Source organism: Gossypium hirsutum, chromosome A01 (genome assembly GCF_007990345.1).
Source record: "Gossypium hirsutum isolate 1008001.06 chromosome A01, Gossypium_hirsutum_v2.1, whole genome shotgun sequence".
Lineage (NCBI taxonomy): Eukaryota > Viridiplantae > Streptophyta > Magnoliopsida > Malvales > Malvaceae > Gossypium > Gossypium hirsutum.
In genome coordinates this window covers 117955540-117979476 of record NC_053424.1, presented here as the reverse complement: position 1 = coordinate 117979476, position 23937 = coordinate 117955540, and the positions used below count along the sequence as shown (strand labels likewise).

Below are 23937 nucleotides of genomic sequence, written 5' to 3'. Positions count from 1 at the left end.
TAATAATACCCATGCTAATTAAATTAAAATTCAATTGAATCATGATAATATATTTAATTTCTCAATTAAATGCAATTTTAATTAGATGGGTGGTTCCAAAAGACATAATCATTATTATTGTCCTTCTTTGCAATGATATGGAGATCCACAAACTTCCCAAAATGTCCAATTAAAAAAAATATGGAAAATTCCAGGGTCGGTTGATTAGGCGAAAAGTGAGAAAAAAAATTGAATAAGGCCAAAACTGGAAAAATCATAGCCATACCTGATAAGAGGCTAATAATTCGCCACGTGTATAGCATATGGTGGGACCGTGGGCCAACCAATGGCTGTAAATGGAACAGCTAGGATCACATGAAATGGTGTGTTAAGGTCATGAGTATTTGTTGAGGGTGGTATTGGTTTGGTTTGGTAAGTTTTTTAATAAATTACTCTAAAAAATAAATTTTCAAGTAAATAAAAAATAAAAAAATTAATTATTTTTAAAAAATTATATAAAAATTTTAAGTTTATTTTTAATTTTAGATATAAAAATATTTATTTTTACATCATAAAAATAAAAAATTAATATTTGATTTGAATCTAATTCGAGTAACTATAACTTTTTAACTTATATTTTATAAACCATTCAAGACTTCGGGTTGAGTCAATTTTTGATTTCTCAAATTTTCTTGCTAGCACTAGTGTGAATGTTTATAGAGAAAAACTCAAAAATAGGGGCAAAATCAGAATTTTTTTTGGAGTGGCTGAATTTGAATTATAAATTTTTGAGTGAGCTAAAAATATAGTTTCGTCATTGTATTATTGTAAAATTTACAAGTTTCAAGGGATTAGAGTATAAACTTTTTGTTTCTGAAGATGACAAAATTTAATACAAAATTTATAAAGAGATTGAAATATAATTTTACCATTCAATTAACTTAAAACTTTAGAAACATTCAAAGGACTAAACTGATAATTTTCATTTTTGGGGCCCTTGGTTGCCCCTAGCTTCTCCTCCTTTCAACAAATGGGTTATGGATATATATGGACAAGAACATAGTTGGCATGAAGTATTAGCGAGTAAAATATAGAGTGAAATCTTAATTTATTATCATTTTGTTGGTTGATTGGTTAAGTTTAATTCAGTTGATATAATTGCTATTGCAATATTTAGACGGATGTAGATTTAAGGGTGCTTAAATGCATTTTTTCTTTAGAAGAATTATGGGTAGAAGTAAGAAAAAAGGTATTTGTGAAGTTTAACATTTGTTTTATTTTTTGGTAAAATTTCTTATCCAACCCCTTTCAAAATTGATATTGAATAAATTGGTCACTCTAAAAAAATGAAGCAATTTAATCTCTATCAATTTCAAAAGTGATCAACTAAGGATAATTAATTACGACGTTAATATTTTCTGTCAATTTGTGCATAACTTTGATTGGTATGATAACAAATTTAGCCTTCAATACTTATATATTATGTGCAAATGTTGCAGGTTAAATTTGTTAAACTAGGACCAAATTTATAGAATGTGTAAATGTTGTGGGCTAAATTTGTTATTATGCCAATAAAAATACGTACAATTGACAAAAAACATTAATGTGATTAATTCTTTTTAGTTGATCACTTTCAAAATTGGCAGGGATTAAATTACTTTAATTTTTCGAGTAAAACCAATTTACTCACGAGAGAGACTAGAAAAATATTTTTATCAATTTATTAAATAATTTTTTCATCTAAATTATGGGTGTGCGATAATCTAATTCTTTGTATATGGATTATATCGAGTTGAATATTTATATTTTGTTGTAAACTTTAATTTTATATTTGTAAATTTATTTTAAAGTTTAAATTTACTTATTATTTAAATTTATATTTAACATGAGTATTATTATTCAAATTAAAATTATAATAAATTAAATTATTCGTTGAATATCTAAATCTATTAAATATAAAGATTTTATTAAGTAAAAAATTGTAAAATAGAAAATGTAAAAAGTAAATTGGATAATAGATTTTGATATCATTCAAATCCATTACTAATAAAATAAAAAAAATTTAAAAAATAAATATCAAGATTAGAACCAGAATCTATTATTCAAAAAAGTAAAATGGATATTAATTAAAATATTTAAATTTAAAAATTATTTAAAACAATAATATTTAAATTTATACTCATAAATAGACCGAATCCATTTTTTTTAGAATTAGATTAAAATAATTGGTTAAATTAATTAAACCAAAAATTTATTAGTAAAATAATTTAGAACTAATCATTGATTCATGAATAGATATAAATCAATTGAGTTGAATGAAAAATCCAAATAAATTGAAGGCTCAACAAGCTGGTCTATAGAGAGGTGTAGGCGTGGCTAAAATGTTTGAACCCACTAATCAGTGTAAATTTCGACACCCATCACTGTCAATTTCCGCTGCGGTCACACCGACCATCACCAGCACTGATTAGCTCAACCACTGTTGTAATGCCACGTTGTATTTAGTCCCCCACACAGCCGCCGCATATCACTGGTCGTCTACTAGTTATCGTTTTCAGCATCCGGTAATGTTCGGAAGAAGTTATGTAGCTTTTGTGGTTGATCACTATACTGAATAAGCAACCACTACTATCTCTAGTTTCTTGATTAATAAAGTTCACATCGGCTTGTCAATTGTTTGGGATTGCTGTAGCAGGAGGTTAAATACGGGATCATCAGGGAGTTGGGGTCGTTGTTATGTGGTTTTAATGGAACTTTGAGGTGGTCTTGAGGAGCTCCAACTAGTATAGGTTTAGGCTTAGAGAGGGTGATATTCGAGATAGATAGCAAAGGTATCGAAGTGATACAAGCAAATAAAAAAATAATAAAGTTCACATCAGCTGAATTAACACTCAAATCATTTAAAGCAAAGTAAAAGGCGTAGATTCTATTAAATTTTCAACATACAGACACCAAGACAAAGCCAAAAACAGAAAGAAAAACAGGGATGATGACTACACTTGGGGCACTTTAAAAATTGAAGTGCCAAATATAAAGAAGCATGTCACATTTCCATTATGATTTACAAATTCAATGCTCTGAAAAATTCTCTTCACAATCATAGATAAAACTTGATCCATTCTTCAATGGCAACCCCTTTGTTTTACATGGCTGAGCTGCTTCTGAAGGATCCAAGAGCTTTAGCAGCTCCTGCTCTGAGGATATACTGGTGATAAATTGCAGCAATGGCAGCTCCAATGAATGGTCCAACCCAGAATATCCACTGCAATATTCCAAACAGATATAAAAATATGTTTAATAGGAGCCGTATAAAACAAAGCAAAAAAATAGAAAATCAATTGTATAAATGAAGGTTCATACATGGTCATCCCATGGCTTGTCCTGGTTGAACATAACAGCAGCTCCGAAACTACGAGCAGGGTTGATTCCGGTTCCGGTGATCGGAATAGTTGCCAAATGAACCATAAACACAGCAAACCCAATGGGAAGTGGTGCCAACACCTTCAAGATGTAGAAAAAATTAGTCCCTAAAAACATACTTGTCAATGAACTTGTGTGTGGTGTTGGATTGAATTAAGAGACATACAGGAACATGAGAATCTCTTGCGTTTCTTTTGGGATCAGTTGCAGAGAAAACAGTGTAAACAAGCACAAATGTGCCAATAATTTCAGCAGCCAAACCAGTGCCAGTGCTGTATCCATCAGCCAAGCTATTAGCTCCTCCACCATACTTGTTGTAATAACTCTTTTGGAAAGCCTTGACTAACCCACACCCACAAATGGCTCCTAAACATTGAGCAGCCATATAAAGTATGGCTCGAACCAATGATACCTTACGAGCCAAGAAAAGCCCAAAGGTCACTGCTGGGTTGATATGTCCCCCTACATATCACCAAATAAACATGCTAAGAAAACACCCTTTAAAGTTTTAACCATATCGTTCAAAAACGAGTGTGTATAAGATATTATTACCTGAGATACCAGCAGTGCAGTAAACAAGGATGAAAATCATGCCACCAAAGGCCCAAGCAATACCAAGAATGCCAACACCATCACAATCTTGACCACCCTTATCTGGATCAACTTGGCTCTTGTATCCGATCACTGTTAACACAGTGATGTATAAAAACAAAAGGGTGGCAATGAACTCAGCTATTATAGCCCTGTAAAAGGACCACTGAGTTAACTCTTGGGCATCTACCAATGGAGCTGGTGGAGGATCATGGTAGTCCTTGGCTTGGAACTCACCACCAACCTCAACATCCTTAGCCATTGATCAATAACTTGAGCAAGAACAAGAACCCCTTTTTTCTGTGCTCTCCTTTGTGAAAGAGATAGGTGAAGAATATTGTGGTGATGGGAAGTGTTGAGAAATGGTGTGGGGGTATATATGGGGGTTCAAATGAGTGAGTGTCAAATACATAGCTTTGCCGCCCCATATGACAAAAAGTAAGAGAACAGAAAAAAAAGTTGCTAGGGTTTGTTTCATTGTCTAGACCCCACCATGGATGGACTGTTTGTTCATGAACTTTGATTCCCTGGCTCTCCCTTTGATTTGGAAAGATGAAAATAATGCCAGTCCACATATTCTTGGCTTTGTTTCTATAAAAGTGTCTTGAAAACTATTAAAAAAAACAAATAACATTAGTATTTTTATTAAAATTTCATTCATTTTTATTATTAAAAATTTATCTTTATACGTTTGAGGTTTGAGGCACGGATCAGGTATTATGTGAAACTGTCTTATTATTCCATCATATTTTATAATAATTAATTCTATTTTTTAACGTTTATATTTTTGTAACTTAAAAAAGAAAAGGAAATTTTAATTAATTATATATTTGCACTTTTATGAGGAAGTTTGAATCATGATCAACTTTCATATAATCTAATTGTTCAAGCAAATTAGATTAAAACATTTGCATGTCTATATATATATATAGATAGATAGATAGTGGAAGCTATTTCATGTCTCAACTTATGATCTTTAATTAAAATTAAATAAAAATAAATGTTGTTGATAAGAAAAGTGGGGGAAATGAGAAAGAATTTTTAGGGTTTGAAATTAAATTATAATTTTTATAATATTGAAAATGTAATTTTATTATTTTAATAGTTTATATATTTATAATTTTTAAAATATTAAATTAAATTTTTATATATTTAGAGAGGTTAAAGTATAATTTTATTTTTTTAATTTAAAATTTTAAAAAGTCTAAATGAATTTTTTTTTATTTTTGGGGCTGAGCCTACTAACCCCTACTTTCGACTCTATGCTTGTCAATTATGCGAAACTCCACAAATCAAAGATAAATAAATTATTTTATTAAGGTACATTGTTATTGACAACAATTATAAACTTATGATTTAAGTTAATTTTTTAAAGTCAAATAATTATTTTTAATTTTATTCTAATAATAATTGAACCATGGATAATGTATTTAATTTCTCAAGTAAATGCATTTTTAATTAGATTGGTGGTTTATTTAATTTCTCAATTAAAAGCATAATCATTTTATTTGGCCAGATAATCATTATCAAAATTATTGTCCTTCTTTGCAATGATATGGAAATCCACAAACTTCCCAAAAAGTCCAAATAAAAAATATGGAAAATTACGGGTCGTTGGATTAGATGAAAAGTGAGAAAAAGAAGAAGAAGACAAAACTGGAAAATCATAGCCGTGCTGATAAGTGGCTAGTAATTCGCCACGTGTATTTCATCTGATGGGACCTTGTGCCAACCAATGGCTGTAAAAGGACAGCTAGGATCACATGAAATGGTGTATAGGGTCTTTAAGATGAACGTTAGGAGAGAAAAGGCGTGACTAGAAAGGTGAACCGACTAATGGATATGTATACTCATAAAAATGAGTCAGATATTTATAACGTGGCGAAATTACTTTAAAGTCACTAAATTTTTAGAAATTAATGTTTTAATCACTTAATTTTAAAAAGTTACAAAATTATCATTAAACTATTAAAATCGCTTATGTAGGGCCTTCTTTGTTTGCACTATTTGTATCAATCAAAAGGTCTTTGTGTTATTATTTTTTTTATGAAATAGTTTTAAACATTGTGAATCTGCAAATCAAAAGTTAAACAATTTTCTTCTTCGTTCTCCAACACCGACCGTCAGATCAATTTGGTTCTAAAATATGTTCTTCTACTCATTGATAGGTACTGATCTATCGTACTGATTGTCAAATTGTTGCTCAGAGCTTGTTAGCGAAATTTTAAAAAAAATTTAACAACTCAATAACTTAAATAAAATTTTTTGAATAATTTAATAATTATTTTATAACTTATTTAAGTTGAGTGATCAAATCATAAACTTACTAATTATTTAAGAACTTAGAATGTAATTTACTCTATTTTTTAGAATGGAGTTACAATTCAATCCAACCTCGAACAATGAAAGGTGTAGGGGTGACTAAAAAGGTTAACCGACTAAATCAGTGTTTAATTTCAACACCCATCACCGTCCATTCCCACGGCCGTCCCACCAACCAGCACCGGCGGTGATTGGTTCAACCACTCTTGTCATGCCACGTTGTATATAGTCCCACACAGCCGCCACATAAAATTGGTATTACATTCTAAGCAAAATTTACCTGGCTTATGATTTGCCACGTGTCAGAATACAGTATTTTCAGGGAGAACCGTCATGGTCATAGCTGTTGTTTGATTGGTCAGTAAACTTTGGTCGGTTGTCTGCTTCTGATATTTTATCATGTGCGCTCACTGTACAGGATAGTAACGGCTAGTAACTTGGTATTATTTATTTATTTTCATTAATATATATTATTAATAAAATAAATTAAAACAAAAAAAAGTTTTTAACGAAGAGATTAAAAATGAAATTTTAATTAATGGTTTTTTAAAAAAAATATAAAAACAAATTATTATAACAAAGAACTGAAAAAAAGAAAAAAGAGAAAATGATTGTTAGTATTCTCTTTTTTTTCCTTGATCCTACTACTCGTGTATTCATAATCCTTCCTATGTCTTAAAACGGATATCTATGTGAAGTTATAAGACCATATGTAGAGGCTAACACTTGTATAATGCCGAAAAGTTAAAGAAGTTGGTGACCTGATGATAAGTGAATCATCTACTAAAACCCCAATGAACGTCAATCGTAAATATAATAGTTCGAAAGTAGTGAAATTTTTCATCGGATAAATTCTGATTCACACAAAAAACATAAGGGTTTGGATCTTGTCTCAAAGAGAAGTTCGATGAAATCAATGTTCGAAACTCATTAGTTTTTTGTTAGATAACAAAACTATGTTACGACTCAATTGATTATTATTCTTAAATCCATGTTGGGGTAGATAATATTTTTGTAGTTTTAATTTTAAATATAGTAGAAATAGATATTACAAAATTGATGGAACTCTTTTCCATGTGAAAATTTCATACAATGTTTCAAAAGGAAGAAGAAAACACAGTTAACCTCCAAGATTCATGCATGGATGTTGATTAAAAGGCCTTTCAATCACAATCTTAAGCAAACTTTGTTTCGTGTCTTTTCTAATTGTGTCTCTTACATTTCCAGATTAATTTTTTTAAAAACATTAAACTTGAGTTAAGTATTGAAAATAGGTATCTATTCAATAGAGGCGGAAGCAAGGGAGGAAGGACACAGCTTTGACCCCTTTAAATGGAAACTTATATTTTTATTTTTTAAAATATATAAAAGTATACATTAATAATAATAAATTTATATTTTGACCTCTAAAATGATAAAATTTTAATTTAATCATTTTAAAAAATACATTTTAATTCTCATCAAAATATATAACTTAATTTCGCCCTAAAATCTTTTTCTAGCTTCACCTTCAAACAAAAGCAATTTTTCCCCTTAAGTGTAATTGTTAGGATATTATTATGAGATATTATCCTTTAGGAATATCTAAATATATTATATATCTTTCCTATTCTTAGGTGACTACGGCTGTAGAAATATTATGTATACTCTTGAGGTCTATCAATACTATGGAAAGGGATTACCTTATTCTTGTCATGGTATCTGAGCTTGGTGTTTAACATAATTTTTTTTTCATCATTCTCAATGGCTAGTGATGATTCTACTTCTCCACCACCACCTAAAATTGAACCTAACTTTCCGTTACTTCCTGATTTTACCGCTGAGCAATGGCAGTCTCTTCTGGCAGTGTTTGGTAATACACAATCTACTATCAATCGGTTTAATGGTAAGTCCAAAAATAATTGGATTATTGATATAGGGCGTTTAAATCATGTTACAGTTAATCTTACGTGTTTGACGGATGTTAGAGAAGTTGTAACAGGTTTCATAGGACTTCTTGATGGCCAAACAATGGTGGCTACCCAAGAAGGAAGGGTTAAATTGATAAACAAAATTCACTTAAAACATGTTTTTTACTTTTCTAAATTAAACTGCAATTTAATTTTGATTTCACAGTTGAAGGATGATATGAACTATTTTGTCCAATTTTTTGCTAATATATGTGCTATTCGGGACCTTCATTCAAGGGAGCTGATTGGAGCGAGTAAGAGACGGGATGAACTTTACTACTTCTGGAAAGTATCGACGGCTAAAGCAATTTCGATTGAAGCTTCATCATTTTTGGAACTTTAGCATAGAAGATTAGGTAATCCTTTCGAGAAAGTAGTGAAGTTACTTCCTTATGATAGTAACTTTAGATATCATTTGAATAAAGCATGTGAAATTTGTCATTGGGCTAAGCAAACTAGAAATAACTTTCCACTTTTATCATGAGAAAATTTTTAGTTAATTCATTGTGATTTATAGGGTTTTTATGATACTCCATTTTGTGGATTCCATTATTTTTTGACATTGGTTGATAATTTCTCCCGTGTTGTTTGGGTATATATATTGGTTAATAAGAAAGAGGTTTTCAAGATTTTCATGTCATTTATTGCTATGATTGATCGTCAATTTTCTATATAGATAAAGTTTGTTAGAAGTGATAATGAGACGAAATTTAATTGTCTCCAGATTTTTTTCTTACAAATGACATTATTTTTCAAACATTTTATGTTAGTACTCCTCAACAAAATGGGAGAGTGGAGAGGAAACATCAACATATTTTAAATGTGGCTCGTGCTTTGCGTTTTCAAAGAAATCTGCCTATATTTTTTTGGGGAGTGTGTTTTTGCTGCTTCTCATCTTATCAATCAAACTCCTTCGCCACTTTTGTGTCTCATGATGTGAAATTTTTTTAGGATATTTTTCCGTATTTGGATAGGAATCTGCGACCATTGAACCTAACCATGTTGTTCTCCCATATAGGAGTGCAGACACAATTTTTGATACAAATTTTGGTGAGCCAGATGTGTCGCAGCCCACGGTAGTTCCTCCGCTTATTACTCTGTAGCTTGTGAGTTCACCACCTGTGGTGTTTCTTCTTCCTCTAATGATAAGATGGTACAAGGAGCTTTAGGTAATGGTGCACCTGAATTGAAATGACAGCATAAGGAGAAATTTCCCTCAGTGAAGCTTCGGGATTTTGTCACTTAAACCACCGTAAAGAAAAGTCTATCTCTTGCTTCACTTGTTTCAAAGCCTTCCTTAAGTGCTCCATTTCCTATAGAGCATTATGTTGATTGTAACAAATTTACTGTAAAACACCGACATTTTTTTTACAGTTATTATTGTAGGGGTCAAGCCATAGTCTTTTTAAGAGATGCAGGATGGCGTGATGCTATGCAAAAAGAGATTCGTGCTCTGGAAGATAATGTCACTTGGTCTATAAGACACTTTCTCTCAGAAAGAAAGCTTTGGGTAGTAAATGGGTGTACAAGATTAAATATAACTCCGATTAAAGTGTTGAGAGACTTAAAACTTGTCTTGTTATTTTTGATAATCATTAGGTAGAAGGTATTGACTATAATGAAACTTTTGCACTTATGGTGAAAATGGTGACTGTTCATGCTTTATTAGTTATTGTAGCTTTGAAAAATTGTGAGTTACATCAGATGAATGAACATAATGCCTTTTTGCATGGTGATCTTGATAAAGAGGTTTACATGAAGCTTCCTTCAAGTTTTTCCCCTAGTAATACTGGAATGGTTTGCCGTTTGCACAAGTTTTTGTATGGGTTAAAGCAATCTCCTCGGTGTTGGTTTGCTAAGTTGATTACTGCACTGAAAGGGTATGGATTTCTTCAATCATATTTTGATTATTATCTTTTTACATACATTAAGGGGTATGTACACATTAATGTGCTAGTTTATGTTGATGATTTTCTTATTATTGGGAACGAATCCGCTGCTTTTAAAACTTTTAAAGGGTATCTCAATTATTGCTTTCATATGAAAGTTCTTGGTATTTTGAAATATTTTTTGGGGATAGAGGTAGCTAGTAGTTTATTGGGTATATTTCTTTTGTAAGACAGATCTTTTGGGAGCAAAGCCCGTAAGATTGCCAATAGAGTAAAATCATAGGTTGACGCATGCTACAGGGGCAATTTTGACTAATCCTGAGTCATATAGGCGGTTAATGGGTTGTTTGATTTAGTTGGTAGTGACCAAACTTGATTTAGCATACTCGGTCCATATTTTATCTTAGTTTATTCATGAACCAAGGCTGGAGCATTGGGATGCAACTCTGCGTGTTGTCCGGTACTTGAAAGGCTTTCTTGACCAAAGGATTCTATTGAGATGTCCTTAAATGGGAGGTGTGATTTTGATTGGGTTATTTTTCCGTTAACTCGGCGTCCGCTTACTGGCTGACTTGTCTTTCTAGGACAATCTCCTATTTCTTGGAAAACTACAAAACAACATACTGTGTCTCGATCTTCCGCTGAGGTTAAGGATAGGTCTATGACTTCCGTCACTTGTGAGCTCAAGTGGTTGAAGGCTTTGCTATTGAGCTTAGGTGTTTATCATCCTAAAACTATTCATTTATTTGGTGATAGCCAACCTGTGTTGCATATTGCACATAATTTTGTATCTCACAAGAGTACTAACATATTGAAGTGGATTGTCACTTTGTTAAAGATGCAATAGGATGGGTTAATTGCACCATTTTATGTACCGGCCTTCATTCAGTTGGCTGACATTTTTACAAAGGCTTTTGGCAAAGTGCAATTTGAATACCTTCTCAACAAGTTAGGCATTTATGATTTACATGTTCTAACTTGAGAGAGTGTTAGGATATTATTATAAGATATTATCTTTTAGGAATATCTAAATATATTGTATATTATTATATATCTTTTAGGCATATATATTTAGGTATATTTCCTATTCCTACCTGACTACGGTTGTATAAATATTATATATACACTTGAGGTCTATCAATAAGATTAAAAGGGATTACCCTGTTCTATCAATAATTGCATAATCCTTGTAAAATCACACCTCTATATTCATATAAATACTTGAAAAATTAAAGAGTTCGACAACATAATCTGTCATAATTTTAGTACTTACAATGTAAAAGAAAATATTTTTTCCACTAAAATAGAAGGCTGAAATTCATAAATTGATGTCAATAACAGTAATTTACAAAAATTAATTACCCCGTTGAAGTTTTTTCTTTTCAATTAGTTCCTTCCAAATTCCATCTATCCTTCTCTTCCAAAGCAATTACCTAGATATATCATATGTTTTAGAGTAACCAAGCTGTTCCATCTCCCAATTCAACTTTGAAGCAACTCTTTCATGGCAGGGGACATATTCCTTTTACCGATAAGCAAACATGAAAAAAAAAAAACAATTATTTACGGGAATATTTTTATTATGGACCAATAATGTACAATTTCACATTTCATACCAAATATATATATATGCAAGGCTAAAAGTATTATAGAGGTCCTGCTATAAGAATTATATTGCATTTACTCTTTTTACTCAAAAAACGAGTAAATTAATGTTATATGTTAGATCAAAATGCAAGCTAATCTTTTTTGTTAAAAATTTATCCATTTTTATTGTTAAAAACTAGTGTAATTAACAAAATAGAATAGCATCAGTGAACAGGTTTCCTTTGATTTATACCTCCAATTTCTTTACTAGCTCCTTTGCTGTGGGTGCAGATACAATGATTTGGCGTGCACTTGGACTAATAAACCCTTCTTCGACAGCTTTATCCATAAAGGAAAGCAATGAGTTATAGTATCCATCAACATTCAACAAGCCAACCTGAAAAAGAAAGTAGAATATTATGCATTATTGATTATTTGTTTCGTATTTTGTTGTTCCGGGGTATGGTATTGATGAGGGATGAAACTAGAAAATTGCTTTAGGGAGGGACCAAAGATAAATCATAAATTATAGGGAGCCAAACTACAATTTTATTATTATACTAATATGTAATTTTATAAAAATTTAATAGACTAAATGGTAAATCAATCATTTTTAGAGGGTCAAGGCTGCTGGCTTCTTCCTTGCTATTGATTTTCATAATTATGTCTGACACTCACACTCGAGTTACAAAAAGGAACATAAGTTTATCATGTATAAAAGGAAAAATGGCGAGGACATACTGATTTATCATGAATTCCGAGCTGAGCCCAAGTAATGACTTCAAGTAGTTCTTCAAGAGTTCCATAACCACCTGCATTTGTATTTTTAAGTTATAACGAATGAAGTGAATATATCATGTAAGTGGATTTTTTTTGTTCACTGTAAAAGTATCAAAATCCACTCTATATTATAATATAAGAACCTGTAAAGGTACTTTTACTTACACATTTCTATCTAAATATAGAATCAAAGAGACTTGTCAATGCATTATTTGCATATCCTCACAATAAGGTTTCAATACATTTAGCTGAAAAAGAGCTAAAAAAGAGAGGTTAGCCTTTTCAAAGTGGCAAAAAAGGATTCCCTATTAGATGCAGCAGCTAGTTGGCAAACAATCTTTTTAGTGAAAGTTTTAAGGATTTTGTACTTTAGGTCAGTCTTGATATGGCAGGTGGCACTGTGTAAAACACCACAGACATTGGGGATACTTCAAATTAAGCAAGGAAAGAGAGTTCCTCACAAAGGTCTAATTTTCAGTGTAAACTGTAAAGACATTGATAGGTCAATTAACTAGGGTCTAAAGGCTTGCTTTCTAATCATAGGCTTTAGGGTCTGTGCTCTCTAATCAAAACGCGTTTGATTGTAATGTGATAGGAAATACCAAAATAGTTACTAGTATAAAACTACAGTAAAAGTGAGGTTAAAGTAGAAAACATGAAATTAATGATTTTTTTTCTTTGAAACAATCCATTAGTGTCTGTGGACAAAGGGTAGAGCCTTAAACTATTATAGGTACATGTATTAATACTTTGACTTACCTTATCCCCATAACATAGCACCTTTCTTAGAACTATCTTTTAACCTAAGATGAAACCATTAGTTAACATTAAATAAGCAAACTAATGGTGAAGGGCAGGTTTTTGTATTCTGGGTTCCATCTTTTCTAATATCAAATAAAGCAGAGGAATGTAGCAAAGCACACTTGATGATAGCTATAAATTTAGTTGATTTGCTTTGTTATTTTGGTGTAAAAATAAGGGCTTGTATTGTACTAAACCTGGTAAGGCAATGAAAGCATCGGAATGCTTAGCCATCTCTGCCTTCCTTTGATGCATATCTGCAACAGCTTTCACTTCCCCTATTGTTTCACCAGTTAACTGCAAAATGGCACAGAAAAAAAAATGAAAAGAGAAAGATCATCTTGAGTGTTGTGCAGTGAGGCAATGATGAGTGTTGCAGGTATAATGGACTTGTTTTAAAGAACTTTTAACACTGAGAAATTTCCCTGACCAGTAAATATTTTTACCTACGTAAATTTGCAAAAAAAGAGTAAAAATCCAAATTTTAGAAAAGGCCAATCAAGAAAAAAAACAAAAGAAACCCATTTTTGTGATCCCAAATATATATATACACATATATGAAAAAGGTAAAGAAAGTTGCAGTTGTCCCTTTGATTTTGTAGATAAAGATTATTTATTTTTTATATTTATGATATGCAAATGTTAATATTTTAAATACTCCTAATTATTACTTCTAACAATATCATTTTCAGAGTTCAAGAAAAATAATTCTAACACCATGGATGGTGAAAAGAAAGAGCAAAATGATGATGATAATGAAACTTGTAGGTAGGTGACGGTCCATTGGTTTATTTTTTTAATCAATTTAAAATAAAAAAAAAAACAAATTTCAGAAAAGGCCAGCAAAAACAAAAAAAGAGGCACAAGAATAAGCCCATGTTTTGATCCCAAATATAATATTATAAGAGAAAATGGTAAAGTGGGAAGTTGCAATACTCCCAGAATATTGTGGATAAGGCTATATCAAATATTAAATAATTATATTACCAGTAAAGAAAAACACTTTAGAAAAGTTTGGTTAATCTAAAATGGTATAAATGTGAAAAACCATGATTTCAAAAAGAAACAAAACACCATGAAGGGTGAAAAGTAAGAGCAAAAAAGATAGTGATGCAGGTAAATGAAGGTCCATTTTTTTTTCATACCTCTCGAGGCATGAGTGTCTTGGGAATAACGCTGCAAATAGACAATAACATGACAAAAATTTCAGTTGTGTTGTAATAAGGAAAGACCATAACAATAACAACAACAAACAAAAGCCAGTTTCACTGAGAAATGAGGGTTCTTTTACCCAATGACATGGCGACCACCATTATGAACAGCTTGTGAAACTAAACCCATCAATCCTATGCTACCTCCTCCATAGACCAAATCAATGTTCCTTGTGACCTGTAAAAGAACAAGACACTGGTTCAAAGATCAATGTATGTTAAAGAGGGAATGAGAAACTATGGTTCAAAGTTTCAAGCATGTATATATATACATTAACATTGAAACTCATTTGAGTTCAACACACATTAAAAAATGCTAAAAGACGAGCAAAAAAGCTAAAAGCTTGAGGGGGCTTTTTAAAAAATGCTAGATACCATATAAACAAATTCACAAACAGGTTCCAAACATTAAAGAAATGGTATTATACCAGAAGATATACACAATACAAATAAACAATACAACCTTTATGGAAATAGAAGTTCATGGCTTTATGTAACTTTTAAAAGATTTCTTGCAGAACCCATGTCCTCCATTTTAAGAAAAAAAAAAGCAAAACCATAACCAAAACATGTCTCATTTAGTGTAAAAGACCCAAAAAAACAAAACAGAGAAAAAAGAAACAGAGCTTTATGGTAAATAAATACCAATTCCCTTCCAAGCTCAATAGCAGCATCTTGGTAACTTCTCTTTTTGCCTTGACTACTTCCACAAAACACACAAATCCTCTTGAATTTTGATTGCTTTGTTTCACTCTCCATCTCCATTTTTAACTCTACTTTTCCTTCTTTATGTATATGCTTTTGGGTCTATCAAAAGCTTTAAAAGCTTGTATCTTTGCTTCCTAATCTATACACATATCAATATGAAAAAACTACAATGCAAAAGTACCAAAGCTTTAAAATTTCTTTTTGTTTTGATTACTACTACCACTACTATATTGAGTAGTGCATTCTCTTCATGGTGGTATTATATAAAAACCTAGCCACACGTGAGTGCCTCATAGCACGCTTCTTCACACATATACACAACTAGTCTTCCCACGCGTGGGCCACTTGGTTTTTTTTTTGTGTTGTTTATGGTAAAAGTATTGTGAAAGCAATTGTGCTAATAGTTAGATTGTATTTTTCTCTTTTTATTTTAAAAAAATGGTAAATTAGTCATTTACATTGTACATTATATCAAAGAATAAACTGATTCTTATATGACCAAATAAGCATATAGTTATACATAACATGTCACATGTACCTCAATCTAACATACATAGACCAGTTTATTTATTTTTTATCTAATATATATATATAAAGATTAATTTACCCATTTTTAAAGTAAAATGGACAAAATATAATCTAACTTTTAATACAAATGAATGAAACAGATATATATCAAAAGGAAGATTCATAAACCAGTTTATCTTTTATATGATCATGCTTTGTCACTCCAAGAAAAAGGCTAATTTTTTGTTCCTTGAATCTTAGTGAAATGGCCAAAATGATTTTCACTATGGATATTTATTTTGAAATACAAAAATACATATATAATTTTTCTGAGCTAAGTTATGGGTAAAATTCAGAGGCTTAGATGGTGGTGATTTATAGAGCAATTGTTTAATTTTTATGATTGAATAAAAACATTAGTGGGATATGGCCTATGCATACCTTTGTACCCTCATTCACCCTCCACGTTGAATACAAAGGAAACATTGGATTTTTATTTCATATACTCTCCCCCACCAGGCATGCTGTCCCTCAAAACCTTCTAAATCTCAAAATCTTGAATACCATACAATTATATAATGCCTATATTTTAATATAAACATAATATACACAAATGTTCCAAAGCTCTATATTGTTAAAGTTCTTAATCAGCAGAAGCCAAGAATTTTTTTAGGAGCATAGTAAGTGAATTATAAAATTTTTGAGAGATCGAAATATAATTTTATTATGTATTAATTTATAATTTCATCATTTTTGAAGGGACTAAACATAATTTTTTTTTATATTTTGGGGGCCAAAGTACAATTTTATCATGATTTAACCTACAAAATTATTTTTGAAAAGGAACTAAATTAAAATTTTTCATTTTTAGAGGGTTGCTTGTCCCCCTTGTGTCGCCTCTGCTAATGAGTATATATCAACTTTGTTAAACTTGGATAAAATGAATTAAAAGGCGGTAAAAGTATTATAGAGGCCCCTGTACTAGAAGCTAGATTACATTTTGTCTCTTTTACTCAAAAAATGAGCAAATTAGCTTTTATACATTAGATCAAAGAGTAAATTAGTTTTTTTTTAAAAAAAACTCATGCAAAGATACTATTCAAAAGTGGTCCCTGTACATCAACACGAGATGTATGCGGAAATTAGTTCTTTTTTTTAAAAAAAACTCATGCAAATATACTATTCAAAAGTGGTCCTTGTACATCAACACGAGATGTATGCAGCACACCATGTGTCACTATTTTGGTTATTCTGTCGGCCATAGCAATTTTTAACAATAAAAATGGATGAAATTTTTAATAGAATGAACCACTTTGCTCTTTGATCTAATAAATAGGGACTAATTTGCCTATTTTTTGAGTAGAGGGGGCAAAATGCAATCTTACACCTAATATAGAGACCTCTCCAAGGGTGAAGCTAGATATTTTTTTCAGGGGGCGGAATTAAATTGTATAATTTTATGAGAGCTAAAATGCAATTTAACCATTTTAATGTCTTATATTTTTACAATTTTTAAAGGACTAAATTAAAATTTTATCGTCTTGGAGGGTCAAAGTGTAATTTTACCATGTACTAACTTAAAATTTTATAAATTTTAAAGGTCCAACAGTTGAATTTCTCATTTTAGGAGAGGTTGTGCTCTTGCCAACCCCCCTCCCGTCACCCCTAGGCCTTCATTTTACTTTTACCATCAAAAGGGTTTCGACTCCAATAGGCATTGTAACGTCCCCTAACCATATATCGTCGCTGGAACAGGGTTACAAGACATTACCAGTCAATACAGCCCAATTCTGATAGCTGTGTTACTCAGTCTTGAATTCTGAATAATATCTTTTCAACTTTCCTCGAGCAATCACTAAAATAATAATAAGAAGAATCATGTCTAGCACATATTCCATTCCTTATTCTATATTATTCAGCTTCTGTCTTCATTTAAACCATCTTCAAACCATTTGTATCATACGGTTTCTATCAGAATACACCCTCTGCTATACTTATTCAATCAAACAAATTCCCTTCATACACAGTTACGATCATATGATCCTGTTTAAGCTTCAAGAATTCTGTACATTTCTGATCAAGAAATCTCCAACTGATGTATATATCTTTCAAAACTCATCTCAGAAAAATTCCAAATAACCCTTTCTGAATCACAACAGAAATCAATATTTTCCACCGCTGGCAATCTGAATCTTTTTAACAAAAATATCATACCTTTCTAACATTTAATCGTTGAACAGAATAATTCATTTACAATCCTGATAATATTCTCTAACTAGATTTCAATTCTTTCAAAATCATTTTCAACTTTAATTCTCAATTCATCCACACTATATTTACGAAGTATTAGCAACAAATAACTTACCCGTTTAGACAAACTCCGTACCTTGAAGCACTTTGGGAACCGATTGAGAAACAAGAGGGGTAGATGTCGTAGCAGATACAATTTCTTCTATTCACTGTGCAACATTAGTTATAATTTTAAACAGTTATATATTATCTATTTCTCTATTATTTCATCAGTCAACATTCAATAATTAATTACTTATTGAGTTAATACTCAATATTACCGATTCAGTTTTCATTTAATTCACCAAACTATTCATCTCCAATATATAATTCGTAATCAATACCACCGATATGTTCATCTAACATTTCAACTATCAAACAGCACCAAACAAATATATCAGCATCCGATCCCGACTCAATTTCGACTCAATCATGGCATGTACCTCCAGAATCTTTTCAGTACTTGACTTAATCCTAGAATCGGCTAAACCCGATTAGCTCTGATACCATTAAATGTAACGTCCTCTAACCCTATACCGTCGCTAGAACAGGGTTACAAGACATTACCAGTCAGTACAGCCCAATTCCGGTTATTAATTAAAATAAATATTCACTCTCACCCTAGTTTTAAGATGTCGTCCCATTAATGGGCCCTTGCGATCCAATATGAACAATAAATTCAATTTGGAACTAATTTAGAATCACTATGAATTTTTTTTTATAAATTTCAAAATTCATACTATATACCGTTGCCAACCATAATTTACTTATTTCATCAATACTTTTACAACCTAAATGACTCTCATTAAACATCCTAGGTACATGCCATTATCAATACTCAACATACTTTACCTCATTGAATTCGGGATCGGCCTGGAATGCTGATTCAACAGTTTAGCCTTAACTTAACCTGCGCACGGAAACAAACCGTACGCTGAGTATACACTCAGTGGTATTTCTATAATCCGAACACTTGATAATATAACAATTAAACTTAAAAATCACAATAACAAATATAACTATTCATTTATTTATTTTATAGATAAGTTTCATTTACTTACCATAAAAATTCTATACAAGCCATATAACAAACACAACAACATATTTGCTCAATTCTTTTCATTTGCTTACCGTATAAATTTTTTACAATATATTCACAATTCATTTGTATTCACACTTTACTTCTTAACAATATATCATTTTAATTCATTCTAACATCAATCATCATCCATTTGAACTTCACTCATTTCATGAACCTTTTGGTTCATGTTTTCAATCTCATATCTCAATTTCAATTCTCAATTCAATTTCTCATTTCATTCCAATAGCTCAATCAATCAAATTCACTCGATTTATCTTTTCACTTATTTACCCCTATTAGCAAGACTCGGACTTTGATAGATACGTGGATTCCTCCCAAACACACCAGAATATCCAACCCAAACACACCCGGAATATTATAAATACTCCATAACACACCAGTATATCATATCCTCCCAAACACACCAATAAGGCATTAAATGCCTCTTCGGATAAATCGAAGTATATAATAACAGAAACATCTTTTTGGCCGAACTACAAATCTCCTCATCACATCACAAATCCAATGGCATGCCATTTGTATCCAATCTGGTCCGATACTATTAATAGGGTATTTGATTCACTTTCTCAATTTAATAAATCTTTTATCAATTTACCATTCTAATAATCACATATATTCACACATTTTCATAATTTCATACATTTTCATTCAATTCAACAAATATATTTCAATTATTCACATTAATTCATAATTCAATACAACTCAATTCACTTTTCAATATCAAATATTCAATTATCACAAATCTCATATATTCATATCAATTCCCTCATATTCCAATCAATATAATTTTTCAATATAACATTCATTCAATATTCAATTTTTTACATAAATCATATATATAATATATATTTCAATCAATATAAATTTAATCAAAATGATTTCAATCAATATAAATTTGATAAATTCATCACATACCAAAATCAATCCATTTCAATTGTAAAACATCATAATTCTAACACTAACAGTTGTCATTTGTATATAAATATAACAAATAATGACTGAGTTCGGATTATAGAAATACAAACCGTAGTTTTTGAGCTAACTCCCGTTGACTTTGTCTTGTCCTTTCTTAGCCGAGATTTCCGGTACCACATTGACTACGAAATTAATACAATTCATAATCATTAATACATTACTAATTTATATCTTGAGTTACAGAATTCTAAATTAAAATTTGCTAATTTTTCCTGAAACTAGACTCACAAATCTTCTTACCATAAAATTTTCAGAATTTTTTTTTTGGTTAGCCATTAAGTACAGCTTATTCTTTAAATTCACCCCTATTCTGCTGTCTGACAGTTTCGACCCTTATTTACTAAAAATTAATTATCTCACAGTACAGAACTCGGATAATATTCCCGTTGATTTCTCCTAAAAATAGACTCATTAGGGATTCTAAACAGATAACTATAACCCTCTAATTATTTTTCTCCAATTTTTGGTGATTTTCCAAAGTCAGAACAGGGAAACCCGAATTTATTCTGACCTTGTCTCACAAAATTCATTATATCTCATAATTTACAATTCAATTGCTTAAACCATTTCTTTTATAAGAAACTAGACTCAATAAGCTTTAATTCCATATTTTATTTATCCTCTAATTCAATTTCTATAATTTTTGGTGATTTTTCAAACTTAGACTACTGCTGCTGTCCAAAATAGTCTTAGTGCAAAATGTTGATTTTCTACTTTTAATTTCAATTTAATCCTAACTAAATTCACTTACTTTTCTATCTTAATTCATACTTTATTTCTACTCAATTTTTAACCAAACTTAGACATAATTATCAATTTTTCATCATAAAACCATAATTTCGAAATTCTTTCAATTTAGTCCTTAAAGCATAAAACTTATGAATCACTTTACAATTCAATCCTTATTTCATTTCTAACTTGAATTTCTATCAATTTAGCCTTTAATTCATCATTTTACTCAACATGAACAATATTTATAAATCTAATAACTTTCAAATATCAACTTAATTTCATCAAAACTTTGTTCTAAAGCTTTTAAAACATCAAAATTAAGTAAAAAGGGCCAAATTGACATACCTATTAAAGTTTAAAGCTTCAAAACCTTGATTTTCCCTTTTCTCCCTTTCTTTCTTTCTTTCCTTTCTTTCTCCCCTGTTCTTCTCTGTTTCTGTTTCGTTTGCTTTGTTTTTCTTTTTCATTTCTTTTATTTCATTTTCTTTATTTTATTATTAAACTATTATAATATTTATTATTTATACATGTGTAAATTTATTAATACACATGTATTAATTTCACCTTATGCTTGTCATAACTTTAATTTATTTAATTAATTAATATAAAATGATATTAATATAATATACTTTAATTATTATTATTTTACTTATATAATAAGTAAATACACATGTATAATACATGTGTACCATTTATATTTGTACACATTTAACTTATTTTAACCATACATTTGTCACCCCTTTTTGGCTTATTTCCTATTTAGTCCCTTCACTTTTCTTTATTCTATAATTAAACTTTCACACTTAATTCAATTTAATCCTTTCCACTAATTACTCTTAATTAAGCTAAATTTACTTAATTAAAGTCTATTTAACCACTCAATTGACTTCGTAAATATTTTTAATAAATATTTTACGAATCTATTTTTTTAGAAATGGAGACCCAAAAATTCACTTTCCCGATAACCGTAAAATTTGGGTCATGACAAGCATAGTACTCGTGTCACATGCTAGAACTTTCGTCTCGCAATCTGTATGGTCTTAGACAATTTCTTGGGTTTAAGTCAACCTAACTCTCGCAAAGTGAGAATTCTCGCAAAAATTCTCCAATGCACCAAAAATATAGCAAAAGCAACTCAAAGACAAAAGAAAGCTCGGAAAAAGAGAATAGCCACAAAAAAGCAACACCCACAAGGTGTTTAAGTAAATGTTCTGAATTAATAGTCACCTTAGAATACATTGAATACAATGGATGATTACAATTGAGGGAAAGATCTTCTATTTGTAGTTTAGCTTCCCTAAATCCAACGATATAGCTAGTTTTACATCAATGGACGAGATCGAAGTCTATCTACAATGGAATTTACATAATCCCTAAAGATTACACAATAAAATCTTATCATATTATGATCTCCTACAATCTTCTAAGATTACTTTCTATATTTACCAAGGTAGTCCTAATTTACCATAAGTATTTCATTGGGCTACGAAGGCTTCAAGTAGATGAGATTCGTCACTAATTCTTCGAATAGGGCCAATTCAAGCAAGTCAAATGAGCCACATTTAATAAATTGACCTCCATGAGATGCTCTTTGTGCAATGATCATGGGCTTTGAACCACAACCCGTGACACTTGCATGAGCTTAAGCTTCTTAAGGCCTATGAGCCTACCTACTGACGTCCCTAATAAATAGGAGATGTCACATCAAGTAATCATTGTCCAATCGATAATTCTAGGTAGCAGATAGGTTCTCCAATAATTAACTATAAATACTAAACCTTGACTTTAATTCATGTATTACCTCTTGTTCGTACTTAATTTTTCCATATTTTCACCTCTAACTTTTTATCGTGTAGTTAAAGCATTGACCCGAAGTTTAAGGTTTAGGGTGTTAGAGAGCATCTTGAAGGACAAGTTCCTACCCAGTCCTCAATCCAACAAACTTCAACACATGAATATACGAGGGCTTACAAGGGGCGTAACCAAAGGGGTAGGTAGGAGGAGCCTTGACCCTCCTTAGTTAAATAGGAAAATTGCCCTTGAGCCCCTCTCGAACATTAAATCATTCTATTTAAACTCTTTAGTTCTTAATAGAATAGAAAACTTTCATTATTGACCCTCTAAAAATTTAATAACACACTTTAATCCATTTTAAATCTGACCCTCCAAAAAAATTGTAATTTTTTCTCCACCCTCACCTATTTTAAACAAATCCCATTTGCTAATATCTTTATTACCTTTTATGGTCCTCATTGTTGCATTAACTTAGGGTTATATTTTATTCATTACATCCAATTGCCAGGATTACTGGAACTGAACCTATGCTGTTTAAACCAAATTAAAGTAATATGGGTATTGATTATTTAACATCCTCAATCCCCAAAAATGGCCTTTTTTAGCACTTCTTTTTGAGGTTATTTTTTTAATCTGTCTGCCTAATTCCTGCCCAACCTATGTTTGGATATTATAAACTCATAATTACTATTGCTTAATAGTGGATAATTCAGCATATAAATAAATAAATATATTTAATTAATTGTTATGTGTAAGCTTCTGCATGCTTGCATGCGCAGTTAACTCAAGTTTTTGTGTGTTTGTGAAACCGCGTGTATAGGTAATTGCACTAAGTGCATAAATATTTCATTAATAATTAAAAATAAAAACTTGTGCTTCTTTCATTTGGTCTAATTCTGCTTGATCCTTATATTTTTGCATATTTATAATTTAGTATATTTACTTTTAATTATATTTAATTTTTTTGTCTTGAATTAATAAGATTTTCGTTGAACTTCAATTGTTAATTTACTGTAATTCATTTCACGTGTTATCAATTGAACTTCAATTGTTAATTTAAAATAATAATAGAGGGACTAAATTTCTAAAATTAAAAATAAAAAATAATTTATAAAGACTTAAAACTTGATTAGACTTTTTTATTTTCTTGATACGATAAGGAAATCGGCCTCGAATGGTCTAGAGCGATGAGTAAAAATCGACAAAAGAATCGAGCATACACCAAACTAGAGAGGACGACAACAAAACCATCCCTAAAATCACTTGTAAAACTAATGTGACATGCATAAGTAATACTAAAA

At 30.7% G+C, this 23937-nt stretch overlaps 2 protein-coding genes across 5 annotated transcripts; both read right to left on the bottom strand.

Moving 5' to 3' along the window:
* Positions 1 to 2878: 2878 nt before the first annotated feature.
* On the bottom strand, positions 2879 to 4556 carry LOC121230441 (aquaporin PIP2-2). Its single transcript, XM_041115238.1, has 4 exons — positions 3952 to 4556; positions 3566 to 3861; positions 3340 to 3480; positions 2879 to 3241 (listed from the first exon to the last, which is right to left on the bottom strand). Exons 1-4 carry the CDS (start codon positions 4250 to 4252, stop codon positions 3122 to 3124), a joined length of 858 nt encoding a protein of 285 aa, XP_040971172.1. The 5' UTR covers positions 4253 to 4556; the 3' UTR covers positions 2879 to 3121.
* Positions 4557 to 11427: 6871 nt separating this feature from the next.
* Positions 11428 to 15507, bottom strand: LOC121230437 (cytokinin riboside 5'-monophosphate phosphoribohydrolase LOG3). Of its 4 annotated transcripts, none has more exons than XM_041115212.1 (7): positions 15175 to 15507; positions 14610 to 14707; positions 14464 to 14494; positions 13516 to 13615; positions 12479 to 12549; positions 11991 to 12134; positions 11428 to 11672 (listed from the first exon to the last, which is right to left on the bottom strand). In XM_041115212.1, exons 1-7 carry the CDS (start codon positions 15292 to 15294, stop codon positions 11580 to 11582), a joined length of 657 nt encoding a protein of 218 aa, XP_040971146.1. In that variant the 5' UTR covers positions 15295 to 15507; the 3' UTR covers positions 11428 to 11579. The 4 variants fall into 4 exon arrangements, with proteins under 4 accessions (XP_040971146.1, XP_040971152.1, XP_040971162.1 ...); XM_041115218.1 differs by lacking the exon at positions 15175 to 15507 and adding an exon at positions 14958 to 15029; XM_041115228.1 differs by lacking the exon at positions 15175 to 15507 and adding an exon at positions 14905 to 14923.
* Positions 15508 to 23937: the final 8430 nt, after the last annotated feature.

Bases quoted from the DNA above. Each gene is read 5' to 3' on its own strand.
- LOC121230441 (XM_041115238.1), bottom strand. From the start codon at position 4,252: ATGGCTAAGGATGTTGAGGTTGGTGGTGAGTTCCAAGCCAAGGACTAC. The intron at 3,862-3,951 runs GTAATAATATCT...GGTGATATGTAG, and splicing joins CTGCACTGCTGGTATCTCAG to GGGGACATATCAACCCAGCA. The intron at 3,242-3,339 runs GTATGAACCTTC...GGAATATTGCAG, and splicing joins ACAAGCCATGGGATGACCAT to TGGATATTCTGGGTTGGACC.
- LOC121230437 (XM_041115212.1), bottom strand. From the start codon at position 15,294: ATGGAGATGGAGAGTGAAACAAAGCAATCAAAATTCAAGAGGATTTGT. The intron at 14,708-15,174 runs GTATTTATTTAC...GTTCTTTTACAG, and splicing joins TTGAGCTTGGAAGGGAATTG to GTCACAAGGAACATTGATTT. The intron at 12,550-13,515 runs GTTTAGTACAAT...ATACAAATGCAG, and splicing joins TGCTTTCATTGCCTTACCAG to GTGGTTATGGAACTCTTGAA.